At 34.6% G+C, this 14605-nt stretch overlaps 2 protein-coding genes across 2 annotated transcripts in view; one reads left to right on the top strand and one right to left on the bottom strand.

Annotated features, from left to right (window-relative positions):
- Positions 1-5228, bottom strand: part of LOC142342901 (dynein axonemal heavy chain 2-like) — a 270510-nt gene extending 265282 nt beyond the window's left edge. The window contains exons 1-2 of the mRNA XM_075394558.1: positions 5114-5228; positions 4979-5049 (exon numbers count right to left, since the gene is read on the bottom strand). Coding sequence (XP_075250673.1) covers positions 4979-5049; positions 5114-5201 — 159 coding nt within the window. The 5' untranslated portion in view covers positions 5202-5228. The remainder of the gene's footprint in view (positions 1-4978; positions 5050-5113) is intronic.
- Positions 1-14605, top strand: part of LOC142342900 (peptidyl-prolyl cis-trans isomerase NIMA-interacting 1-like) — a 389227-nt gene that overhangs the window by 93613 nt on the left and 281009 nt on the right. The gene's annotated exons all lie outside the window — the stretch shown is intronic.

The following is a 14605-nucleotide window of genomic DNA, read 5'->3' as shown; positions in this document are numbered from 1 at the left end:
CAATCTAAACTTCAAAAAACATCTCTGACAAAACAGATGAGACACATTTTAAGAGCAATTTTACCCAAATTTCTTTTGATTTTGCAAACTTTCTGAGATCCTGAGAAACAACAAACGAAATCTGATTGATATATGAAATACCTAAGAGATTAATTGTTCATGCAGTTTTGAGAAACATCTGAGAAAATTAACAGCAACTCTGAAGATAACTATTATCAAACATTAAAAACTGTTTTATCAAACATTAAAAACTGTTTTATCAAACATTAAAAAGTGTTGTGTTTTAAAAAAAACTTGGCCCAGAGTAAAAAATTACAGGATATTGAAAACAAAACTGGTTGATCATTAAGTACCGATTTACGGCTTTTCACAACCTTGAGACTTAAACCAAAGCCAGATACAAGAGAAAATTTTCACCAATTATTTTTTATTTGATCATAATTTCTTCAAGCTTGAGTTTGATTTTGTTCTGAAAAATTGATTGAAACATTTGAAAAAAACGTCAATATTACTTGTTACGAGTAGCGTCATCTACTCAGCCGTCTATTGTGAAACTCCCAATTTTAAAAATCATAGAGTTGGGATCTTGCTTGAACGTCTATTTTTTTAACATCTGCACGCACATGCCGAAGTGGAAGAAGTATTAAAAAACATAACTTTTGGGCGAGAAATGCTAATTTGGATCAGAGAATACAGATTTCTGCAAAAACTTTTGTTCAATTGCAGTATTTTGATAACTGTTTTCAATGAACCTCTTTTCACTGTCCTTTCGATTCACGGCGGCTTGTAAAAAGCAATAAAAAAATCATTACAAGTATCATGACAAGTTTTTCATTACAAGCATGCAGATTCAGAACATGTAGATGATTCCCTACTTCGATGAAACAAACTACACATCGATGAAACAAACTACTTCTATGAAACTACACATCGATGAAACAAACTACTTCGATGAAACTATTTCGATGAAACTGTACTTCGATGAAACTGTACTTCGATGACACTCGAAGAACTCCTGTTGTCTGTTATTAATTAATAGTATTAACCCTTCTGTTTCAATTAGCCATATACTCATTTAATTATTTTTTGCTATTGTCCAAGTTTTTTTCCAAGTTCCAGCGGATTTGATTTTTTTCATACTAATCGGTAAAAAATCATGATAAAAATTCATTATGTTCAGGAAGAATTCAGAAACTGAGATTCATGATGTTCAGAAAAATCTCAGAATTTACTCTGAAATTTACCATGAAATGGCTAATAAGTGCCCTGATCAGAGCTCTGCGCATAGAAAAAAACAGAATGAAATTTTTATTATTCAGTACTGAAATATCATGACATCAGTCCGGGATGCCAAATCTCGATCACTTCATATTTTCTAATCAAGAAGCTTTCAAATGGTAGGACACAGTTGTCTTTTAAAAATTTATATATTCTTTCTGAACTTTGTCAGAACTGCCTCCAATTTACTGCTCCTTCGACTCATTGTTGAAAACTTTTATTTTTTTTTCAACAATACACCCTTTGCCCGACACCCTTTTCAAAAAACAAAACATTTTTCAAAGCTAACGTCTGATGTAATTTTGTTCAGTATATTTTCACAGACACCAATAAAAGAACTATCGGGCAATTTCAGTTAATATTTCATTTTCCTTAACTCTCTTGTATAAAGCTAACGGTTCCAACAAACTTGACAAGTCTTTGTTCCGAAAAACTTTGCGAAGTTTCGGTTTTGCTCCGAACTCTCGTCATATGTCTCAAGTGGTCTCATGAATCTCATTAAAAAAATTATATGCTTTATAGCCTTAATGTGTTTTGCTGGACCAATGTATATTGTAGTTGTGTTCTAGGAAGTAGGACACGAATTTTGTAAAAGCCTCCTTGAGTTTACTATTCTTTCCCTCATTTCATGTTCCCATATTTACTTTGTCGTCACTAAATTTAAAAGCGTTTGGTGCATACTTTACTACAGCGCAACCAATTTGCCACCACAGGAGTACTTGAAACCGCATAATAAAAGAATTAATTTGATCTTTTTTGCATAATTCTAAATCTTTAAGATTAAACTTAATGACTAAAAATACCTTTAGTAATCAAATAGCCAGAAACACAGGTCTCTGGTTAGTTGAAATGTAATTGAGGTGTTCTACGCTATAATTTTCATTTCATAGAAAATCTATTTGTTTTTTTAACTTAACGCACATGCCATATATTTATTTATCTGTAAATGTAAATTCAAACTTTTGTAACCAAACCAAAAGTTTAATTAAAAAATAAATACAATAAATGGTTAATTAAAAATTACTCTTAAAACTTATGATAGTTTGGGCCTTCAACAACTAGTAGAATTAGGTTCTTAAACCTTGTACTTGTCTATCTATTGGAACATGTTCATTTAAATTAATCATTTATCTATTTACTTTCTCGATGAACTTTGTTTCTTCTCTCTTGATTTCCATTGGTACGTTTTACCATTTTCCGAGAAATTTCTAATTATTGATCAGTCGCTCCACTTCTCTCATCTCATATTTTCCCAAAATTTTCAAAGACGTTTTAACGTATATTTCACTGATATCTCTGCAACGCTCAAATTAAAAAATGATAGTTCGCTGAAAGAAAAATTCTTATGGTAAAAATTTATCTTTAAATAGAAGATCCCTTGCGCTATCAAACTTTTTACGCATATGGTAAACCTAAAGACCCCAAATTTATTTGTCTTTATTCTCTGGAGCGATGAAGCTCTGGAGCAAAAATTGGAAGAAAAATTGCAGAAATCGAAGTGTGACAGGACTAGTGATTTAAAAAGCACAATTCTTGCCCTAAAAGGCATTAGATGTCTTACTATGTAGATTAATCAAATACCAGTCACCATTTTTGTCAACATATTGCTAGTTCTGCATCAAACTTTAAATTATTGTTGATCTTTAAACGCAGATAACGACAACTGACCTTCGGTTCAATTATATTTCCATCATATGAAACTGCTCAAGGTGAAGCTGGTCTTTTTGTGAAGAAAGGCTACCCCGGTTTTATCTCTCAATTTTTGTCGGAAGTTCTTGATCCCTTTTGGAGTGAGATATAACACAAATGTCATCTCAAAGTTTAAAATTTCTTTAGTTTTGATGTTTTCCTAGAAATAGTATATGAGCAATATGAAAACTAGTGGCCCAAGGACAGTTGCTTGAGGGACTCCGCGGCCCATTTGTGGATTACAAACCAAGTCCATACTTCACAAAATTCTGAAAAATTGAGTTGGACATGTTAGCTAAATCTAAAACAAACACTATTAGCGGTTTCATTTTGTTCTACAAGATTGTTTTCTCATTCAATTAATGAAATTAGAGTGTCAGTTGACGATATTTTTCAGAAATCTAAATTGACTTCTGTCCAGTTTCATATGTTTTTCCACGTGTTCAAGCATTTGTTGAGTAGAAGCCTGTCAATTATTTTAGCGGGAGTTGATGTAACTGAAATTGGCATGTAGTTCTGATTACAGTGGATCATCTTTTTTGTAAAATTGGAGTTATATATCCTTTTTTAAGAATATCGTGGAAAAATTGTTCTGAATACATTCGCTAATTGGGAACAGTAAATGTGTTCGGATAGATATATTACTACAATTGAAAGACCATGAGGGAAGGACACCAGGACCTGAAGATTTGTGGTAGTTTGTCCCTCAATGAAAATCTGAATGAAAATTTTTTCTTGTTATTTCATAAATTAGGTAACTCAACATTTTTTCTGATCCCATCGTATACACACAACCGGGAGAAACAATTACTTAACGTGTTGTCGACTTGCTTTTTATCGTTCAAATTAATATTATTGTCCCAAATTTGAGAAATTTTGTTATCATTTACCTCCTGTTTGAGTTTTGTTTTTATAAACCTCCATTTCTGCTTTAAATCAGGAAGATCAAAGAAATTTTTTGCATGCTGATTACTTGCTTTTCTCAATTCTCGATTAGAAGAAATTCTGATTATTTCGTATTTGATATCAGCGGAAACATCTGACCTCGCCTTGAAAGTACTAAAAAGTCAATATGCTTCGTTTATAGGTTCCAGTAAACCTTTAGATATCCTCTCTTTTTTTGGTTGGACTTTTCGTTGGCTCTTCAATTTTTATGGAGCTAAATTGTTCAGCACATTTTTGAACAAATCTGAAAGAGTTGTAATGTCAAATTTGTATCCTTTTCTTGATACATTTGGCTCCAGTCTGTTAATGCAATTCTTTGATTTAGTTCAGCTCCGCGAAAATTTTTGGTGTCTCTGTAAAAAGATTGCGCTATACATTTTTCATATCGAAATCCAAAGACGAAACACATATTTGTGAAAAATGACCATTTCCAAACATTTTTTCGAATATTACTGTGTGAATAATCTGTGTTTTTGTGGCTAAGCAGTGATCAATCGGAGTTTCATTGTTTCCATTTATCCAAGTTGATTTTTGTTTACTATGTCTAACCATTATTGGAAGCAAACTTTGTTGTTGTTTTTCTATTTGTGAAGATTAATTTGAATAGTGGTCTCCGAACAATACTGAATATGCTGCTGAGATTTCTGATGTCAACTCATCACGGATAATTTCTCCCAGACTTTTATTAGAACTATGTAATGTGGTTTACTATGTGATGGCACGTGCTCTACAAATGGGAGCACATAACACACTGGGTGGCACAAACGGAAAAGATCCACGTTTCTGCTTATTTAACATTTGGGTGAAATCATTGTCTTCAAAATTCAACAGCCAAATCTAGAAACTTATAATACTAATAGTCGTGATGTCTTGCAAATGGTGTATCAAGAACTTCTCTTTAAAAGAAATCGACGAGAGCACTATCACTACCATGATCGGGGCTATAGGTTATATGACCACTAAGCTGGGAGGATTGTTCGAAGCAGACCCCTAACTCATTCTGGTTCGAACGATGCGATGCATAATTAACATATCGGAAAACAGTTGAAAGTATACGAAAACTAACCACATCGGGTTCTTCGACTTCCGAACCAGACTGGCTCATTGATTCATTCGCTCTGCCACTTTTTTTGGTGTCTGAAAAAGAGTAGCGTACAGAAAGACATTAACAGTCATGAAATCTCAAATAAAGAATTCATACCGGGCCTATCGGAAGAGCTCTCCTCAGGTTTGGCTCCATTGTCACCCGCACTTTCGATAGCCGGATTATCTACTTCTGGATCGGCCATCTCTATCTTAAATCAGAGTAGTTCGCTTAGATTTCAATACATTTTTACGTAAAAGCACGTAAATTATACATTCGGACGAAGATAGGTTACGTACTCCTACGCAGCGCAATTATCTGCCTCAGAGGCTGACGTGGTACTAAAAGTGTAAATGAAGTTGACTGTATTGTTGTGTCGGAGGGGACGCTAGACAACTATTAAATATAGTGATACTTCAACCTTTTCACGCGGCTCCTAGAGCCAAGCATATTGCTTAAGTTTAAAATACAATGCGGTAAACTTAAATACGCTGCTGTAATTTTTCATGATGATGTTTCCCTATTCCGTCCAGTGGGTGGATCATACACCTTTTTCCCGCATGTTAGTAAGAAAAAATCGGTATATAAAAAGAATGACGTCAAAGTTATACGTAAATTTATGCTGGAGAACATACATGAAAACATAACGTTTTCAGGATCCATTCTGTTTTGCTCCCAGCTTAGTGGGCTTATATCTTTATATCTTTTAGCGGGCTCATATCTTTTTTTACATAGTAACGTGCTATATAAACAACGCATAATTTGTACCTGGAGGCGTAAAAAACAGCGGGGCCAAAACAGAATAGATCACGTTTTCACTGCATTCAATATATATAAACATGATGGCAGTTTTCAATTCTGTTGATTAAGACGAGGGATCTTTTCCGTTTGTTTTTCCGTTTAAATTTCTTTCATTCTTTTATAGCTAACTTGAATCCTATACTGAAAAGGGAAACGCATAAGTAATTACGAACACTATCTGGCAAATGAATTGCTCAAAATCGCAAGTAATCAAAATGCATTAAAGAAAGTATGCAACTACTGTTGCTCTTTTGATATCAGAGTAACCCTTTCCAAGGTCATAAACTATAAACACGCATTTGCGAGGAACACAAAATTGGACTCAACGTCGGTGGTACCGTGTTTCACTGTTATTAAACCTCGTGTTGCGATAATTCTAATTTTCAGTTCTCACAGTTCTCACTTTTAATCAAGTCGGGTGTACGATAAAATCTTTGGCGAATCGCATCGCATATCACTTTCTTAAATTCGTATTGATTGCAATTTTGCCTTCCTTATAAACAACCTTGTTCAAGTCGTCAACAGTTTTTATTTTTTATCATGTCACATGTATGAACACAACTCCTTAAAGACAGCAGTAATTCGAAAATTCAACATGAAGAAGACGAATAATGTCGAATTGAACGTCACATCGCACTGACAAATTTACAAATGGTGTTTAAACGACTGTAGGGGCTCACACGAGAGAGGCTCAAGAAACCAGAATGGAGATTTTTTCACCAATTTCTCCCTGATAATCACGTAATAGCTGCGAACACGTATTTCCACCACCGGGCCTGTCACATCACAACCAGGGAAGGTGTAATAAACAAGAAGAAGGTCTATAATCAAATAGACTACATAATGCTCCAAGCACGAAGAAAACATTCAATGATAAACGCAAGAAGTTATAATGTTTTCAATGTCGACACAGATCACAGACTAGTGGTAACAATAATTCACAGGAAAAATGACCTTGAGCGAGGCAAAAAACTCCAAAAAGAACCCTTGAAATAGATCACGTGTTGACAGAACTGAAAAACAAGAAAACGCTAATTCGGCAGAAGTCCCAAACGAAAGATCCATCAAAAAAAGATCAACCGAGAAAACAAAGAAACAGAGTCAGTATGTGTGTAAAAAGAAGAGTTGGACACCTGGAGGGAAGCTCTACTAAATGAAGCAAAATCTCAGATAATACTTCAAAGAATAAACCGAATAATTGAAAGCTCCATCTCGAACACACAATTTGCTTACCGTAGTGGAAGATCAACGGGCGACATCGTGCTAGCGCACAAATATCAGGCTGTAGGATCTCTCGCAAAAAGCTTCAGAAGATATTGCGTTGGAATAGATATGTCCAAAGCCTTCGACAACGTTTTGAGAGACAAGCTAATCAATATTCTTCGCTCTAAAAGAGTTCCAGATTGGGATTTGAGCCTAATCAGACTTCTACTCACAGACACAAGGCCGGTAAGCAACAGGGAAACACTCAGCACAAACAAAGGAGTACCACAAGGAGACGGCCTATCACCAAAGCTGCTAACAGTATATCTGGACGAAGCATTGAAAGAATTGGAAAAAGAGATATAGACAAACAGCCCTACCCGAGATATGGTAACAGTCCTACATGGCCACGATTATTATAAGAAACCCATCAAAATTCTGCCAAGTCATCTAGAGTACGCAGATGACGTAGTACCCAGGAGGAAGCAGATGAAATCTGCAAAGTTTCAGCAGATGTACCTGCCAGATACAACCTATGCGTTAATCATCAAAAGACAGAGATATTTAAGTACCACAAAGATACAGATATACGCAAGATCAAGAAACTGGGTACCATTGTTTAATCTGGGAGCTGAAATCAGTCGGCGGAAACATCTAGCCCAACTCACCATGTCTAGGTTCAGAAGAGTCTGGAAAAACAAATTCATAAACTTGAAAACCAAAATGTGCATTAACAACGTCTGTTAAAAACAACTGTTCAACTTGGTGTACCAACTTGGTCCTATTATACATCTTGGTCCTATTATACAACTGTTCAACTTGGTGTACCAATAGCACGATAGCCAAGGGTTTAGATTCCTTCCACAGAAGACAGCTCAGAGCCTGCCTAGACTTACATTACCCAAAAATTGTCAAAAACGAGAAGCTGTATTATATGACAAGACAAACTCCCATTTCAGAACACATTGCAAAACGAAGAACAGCCCATTTTGGTCACATACTACGCCGAAACCATCCCATCCGAGACCTCCTGCACCAAATACATTCCCTTCCTCCCAAAGGCCGAACCAAGGCGAATATCCTGAAGTCGTACGAAGCTGATCTGGAGTCAAATAAACTTCACGCGTGGACGACGAGAGCTTTGGCAAAGAGGCTATGAATACGGCTCTTGTTGCAGACTTGACTTGGTTTGGTGTTTAAAATTTCAATTTTTTACAGAGTGTAATTGAAAACTTCCATTGAAATTTCAATATAACTTTTGAAGCCGTGACAGTTCTAAGAATGAAGCGCAATATAATATATAGAAGAAGAAGATTGAATTAAATTTCAGATCACACTGACAATTTTTCGAAAAATCAATCTTATTTCAATATAGTATATGATCATCAGATAAAATAGTTTTTACGCAAAACCTGCAGACGTACGAGTGTTCCTCTCACTTGTAACAGCAGCAAAATTAGTTTTGCAGACACTTTGCATAAAGCATCGCGATGACTCTTCTGTGTTGTAAAAATGTACTTGTTGACTCCGCACCAGTTTTTCCAAAAAAATGTTACATCATCAAAAATTTTGAACAAATTAAATTGATTTAAAAATTCAGCTTTTCTAAAAATTTTGATATTGTAAATATATTTTGTATTTTTGTCAGTGGGTTCTGACATTCAATTTGATCTTCCATTTTGTGAAAAACTATTTTATCAGGCGATCACATGTATAGACTCTGTTAAACTGTATATACATGTATAAACTGTATTGCGCTTTAATTCTTAAAAAAGTCACCACTTCAAGTTTTATAATCTGACTAATTGAATGAAACAACTACACTCTGTAAAAATTGGTATTATGAATACTATTTGTAAATTTGTCGATGGGATTTGACGATCAATTCGATATTCTTCTTCTTCTTCATACTTTTTTTACGCCTCAATTTTAAAATTGTCTCAACTCCATGTTTCATGAATTCGCAAATTGAACGAAACAACTACACTGAAATAATAGGCATTATAAATACTATTTGTAAGTTTGTCGATGGGATTTGACGATCAATTCAATTTTGCTCTTCTTGAATTTTCCTGTTTGCAGTTTTGGACGGTATACACGTGCTAATGACAATGCTGCTTACAATGCTTCAATGGTGGTCAATTTAGTTTCATGAAAAGATAAATTCTTGAAACTCTACAGTGAAAACAATAACAAACTCTTCCTCAGAAAAAACTGGTGTGGTGATTTTACTAGAAAAGCGGACAGGATAATAAAGAAGAAGAATAAAGTTGAATTAAACATCAGATCCTACTGACAATCTTAAAATTGTATTTACGATGTAAATTATTTAAAGAGCTCCGATGTTTAAATTAAAATATGATTTTCTTTTGAATATGATGAATTGCTTATTTTCATGAATTGCGTTTAAAATTAACTTGAAAAACAATTATTAAGGTTTAAAAACATTGAAATAAAATTGTAAAATAGAGGAGTCAGCCTTTAATACGTTTAAAATTTTTTTGGACCTTGAAGTTCGCGTTTCTTCAAATTTAGCTTTCCGGTGTTATCTGCATTTGCCCATGCCAGGCCAAGTTGGCCCCAAAGTACTTGACTTAATTGTTTCTTCCAAACTCAATGTGGAAGAATATGACAATTGGTTAAAGAAACTCTGATTGAAATTAGGTCATAAATCAGCGCTTTTGTTATCACTTTCAAATGTTCTTCTGTTAAAAACCGTCTAAAGTGTAATTTTGGAAATATTCCGCATAGAAAACTGAGTGAAAATTTTTCGATAAAATTTTAATTGTTTACTACAATACAGATAAAAACAGAGCAAACAAATAGCAAAGTCAATTATGACAAACCGAATGAGAGGTAAATATTACAATAATCAGGACAATGCGCGCTGAACATCCAGACCAAACTCGTTTCTGATCAGTCTAACTTGAGTTGCCCAATAGTGGTGCCAGACCAATTTGAGTCGCTCACTGATGTTTCTGGATTTACTCCGGCTGTGAACTGGGTTTCCGTGAATGACACTTTTAACAGTTTGAAGTAGCATTAATCTTTAGTATTGTTTATCATCTTCGGGAAAATAGGCGTAATTTTATATATATGGTTTTATTTAGCTTAATAGCAGTTACCAAAACTTAATAGTCCTAAGCGTGGTTTCATCAAAAAATGGGAAGTGTTTCTAAAAAAATTTTTAGAGTACATCTTGGTTTAGAGCAGACTTTCCAAATATTGTTGTTTTTGATCAGACGAATATTGGCAAGAGCTTTGATCAGACTATTCAGACTATATCACAAAACAATTCAAACCCTTAGTGACGCTGTTCAGACAAACCAGTCTCTGGATTAGATCCCGTTCATGCTGTCACGACGTTAGATAGTGCTACCAGACTCTGTGGAGCGGTTGCGGTTTACTCTCCGTGCGCTAACCAAAATTGTTTGGACAGGAATGGCGTGAATCGCGCACCGCATCTTCTGCAGCTCTTCACGAAAAGCAGACACGCCTTTTGTAGTCAATGATAATCTGCTCTAAATTTGTACCACTGATCTAGGAATCATCGCAAAATACAACCATTGACTACGGGGAACAAGCTGTTTTGGGCATGGTTGCAAATATGCGTTGAGAGCAACATTTTTTACAAAACCGGCGATAAAGTGTTGGACGCATAATGTCAACGGTAGCACATCTTCTCATGGAAAATTTAGTTAAGCAGTATATATATATATATATATATATATATATATATAATAAATTTTCATACTTGTATTATATATATATATATATATATATATATATATATATATATATAATATGCTTAATATATATATATATATATATATATATATATATATATATCTTCATATATATCTTCATATATATATACATAAATATATATATATATATATATATATATATATCCCAGGATGAAGTCCGCAACCCAAGACAGGTATTGGCCAGACCGACCATACCCAAAACAGGCATTGGCCAGACCGACAATACCCAAAGATAGGTACTGGCCAGACCGAGCAGACTTTGGCCCCCACAGGACAGACTGAACAGTCTTTGGACACCATTGGCCAGACCGACCAGACATTGTTCAGACCATTGGGCAGACCAAACAGACCTTAGGCCAGACCGTTGTCCAGACCAACGGCCAGACCGTTGTCCAGACCAATGGCCAGACCGAACAGACCCTAGGCCAGACTAATAGCCAGACTCATTTTAACGTGTATAAGCATCCAATAAAATTTATAATTTACTCATTTCATTTTTTTGAATGACAAATGAATATGAGATTTTAGAAAGAAATTATTGAAAAAAACCGTCGATTTATAGACAAATGCAATCAAAAGAAGGTTAATGAAATATTCTAATTATCCAGAAGTAGATGTCGTTTACCATTTATGGGCTGCTATTTTGAAAAACAGTCAATACAGCACGCATTTATACAATTTGGCTCTTGTTTGGCTGGTTCTCTAGGCCTTGAAATTAGGTATTGGCCAGACCGAACAGACCAAAATATGGGTATTGGCCAGACCGAACAGACCAAAATATGGGTATTGGCCAGACCGAACAGACCGAAATATGGGTTTTCGCCAGACCGAACAGACTAAAATTGCCATTGGCCAGACGGAAGGCGCCACCCAAATTTTTTCCAGACCATTGTGGACGGTCCCACCGGACCCCCTGTCCGCGATACAAGTCGGTCTGGCCAATACCTGTCTTGGGTCGCGGACTTCATCGTGGGATATATATATATATATATATATATATATATATATATATAGCTCGGGTCTTTAAAAGTTGCACTTGTCCAAAAAACCTATCTGGTGGTTTTAGTGATTGCATACCTAAGAAATGTTTTTCTAATTACACTCTAATTGAATAAATATTTTTTCTTTGAAAATAAAAAAAATGTTACATTGAAAATGCTGTGGATTGATTCACCAAAAAATTAACTACTATCTGAAACCACCTGATATTGGTCATCAGCAATCAACTTGTTCTGTTGTGAGTTGCAGCTAGCAGCCAATCCGAAGTTGTTCTGGCCGATACCTGTCTTGGTTCGCGGACTCGGAGTTGCACGAATTAATTTTCTAATTTTTATAATTTGTTTTTAGCTTTTTTTTAACAATTCGGGCCTCGATGTGAAGAGCAATGGGTTTAATTTTATTTTTTGTACGGACAATTTGGTTATTGGCAGCTGCAGTATCCAACAAAGTTTAATTAACGTTGACTATTAGAATTTTAAAATTTCCTCCAAAACAATAAAAAATCCTTATTTTTCCGTAGGAGTGTCCACCAAGCGGAAATCATGACAGTAGATGAAGACAAAATGAAACGACAACTCAATAAGCTCAACGACAACAGAACTAAAAAAAAACAGATTACTCAGCACTAAAAAAACACATGCCGACATAGCTTGCTTTAACGCAACCAACTTAGGTGAGAAAAATCAATAAATCTTAGAAGGCTATACTTTAGCAGGAATCATTAAACACAGCCGCTTGAGATCTGCAATCTACATCAAACATCCGTTAAGTTACAAACTCATAAAAACGAAAAACCATAATTAATAAAGCAAACAAAGACAAGAATGTATTACTATAAAAACACTTGGACTCTACATAACAAACATCTATGTATCACCTCATCTAGAAATAAGCAAGAACCTAATCACAAAAACACTAAACAACAAAAACTACTCAATTACTGGTGACATTAATATAAAACACCCAATGGTTGGAGCCAATGACCTACTCACTAACAAAACGCGAAAATTAATTGAACAATGGCTTGACGAGGAAAATGTATGATACTAAACAATTATGAATCCCAGCAAACTCTAAACTGAAAAGCTTATTTGATAATTTTTTGGGTCTTCACCGAAAGCCCTAGTTATCATTACCCAACTGTCAGCACCAAAAACATAGATAAACCAATCCCATCACATAAAAATGTTAATTCGGAAGAGTACAAAACTCAAATCATTCATAACTCAGATGAACTAGATAGGAACAGAACAAACAGAACAAATACACTTAGAAAGAAACATAGACAAAATTACGTAATACATTTTAGCTGCATACAAAGAGAGCATTTATGTGAATAAAAACATAGCTAAATACCACCAATACAAAAAACTGAAAAGAAAACGTAAGTTAGACACAAAAAACTGAGAAGAAACGACGAAAGAAACACAATCCAACACCAAACAATATGCAACAAAATCAACATACTGACAAAAAAGTAAAGAAAGTAAGTACAAAAACACAATAAGGCAACAAATGAAGCTAATTGACAAACTAAACTAAGCAAGAGAAGATGACAACTTTTGGAAGCTGCATAAAAATTATTTAACCAAAATCAGGAAAAAAAACCAAAAACCACCAATGAATAATTAGGAAGCTGCTGATGCTTTTGCCAAAAATTTGAGAGCAATAATCAAAACAAACGAATCAAAAACAGATAAGAGAAAAGATCTTGAGAAAATAGTCTCATTGAAAATATGAGAAACAAACATCGAGACACCAAGCTAAGTGAAGAAGGAGGAACACGCACACAGAAGTAAAACCTGCAACTCTGAAAAGTATATTAAAAAATCGTAAAAATAAAAAAAAATCGTAATCATAAAAAAGCTATCAAATGATAAAACAATTATCATGAGAAACAATAAAAAACCTAGCACTAACAATTCAATCATCAGTAAAATTAGGACATATACCAGCCCAATAGAGAAGTACAACCATAATAATGATACCAAATGTAGGAAAAGATAACATAAGACTAAAGAGATACAGACCGCTATCATTAACAACCTGCCTTGAATAACTATGCGAGAGCACTGTAAACGAACAATTGGTAAATGGTTGTAAAAAATCAAACCTGTTCGGAGATTAGCATAGCGCTCAAAGATCGGGCAGATGCACAACAGAAAATCAGCAAACGCTAACAGAACAAGCAACAACAAGCTTTAAATGGAAAGGTTCCACAGCTGCTGCTTTCTTAGATGCAGAGCAAACTTTTGACTCTTTATGGCACTAGGGTATCTTAAACAAGAAAATTCAGACTAACACACCATGATGGATCTCAAAATGGACACGCAGTTTCATAAATAACAGAAAAATTAAAGTAAAATACAACCAAGCAGTTTCTAAATGCTTTACACCCAACGCGGGGGTCCACCATGGAAGAATTATAAACTCAATTTAGCTAAATATGTGGGTAAGCAAACCAAAAAAATTATCAATTTCAGAATGTGCTGATGAGATCGCTAAATACTACACACATGAAAAACAAGAAATAGCTACTAAACATCTACAATTTAGAATCAAACATTTAAAAAAATGGTGCAATAAATGGAAAATACTCCTCAACGCGGGAAAAATCATATACACTATTTTCACTAGACAAATACTGAAGGCACACCTGAGGGTAGGTGTAGGGTCAGAAGACATCAACGTCAGTAGAGAGGCAAAACTTCTCGAATTTGACCTCAATTGAAGATTGACTTGCATCAATCCTGTCGACAAAATAGTCACAAAACGTAACAAGGATTAACATGCTAAGACATCTTAAAACAAAAAAGCATTAAATCTAATAAAATTATGT

The sequence above is a fragment of the Convolutriloba macropyga genome, chromosome 7 (genome assembly GCF_964194025.1).
Source record: "Convolutriloba macropyga chromosome 7, txConMacr16.3, whole genome shotgun sequence".
In the NCBI taxonomy this organism is placed as follows: domain Eukaryota; kingdom Metazoa; phylum Xenacoelomorpha; order Acoela; family Convolutidae; genus Convolutriloba; species Convolutriloba macropyga.
This window is presented reverse-complemented; position numbering and strand designations above follow the sequence as displayed.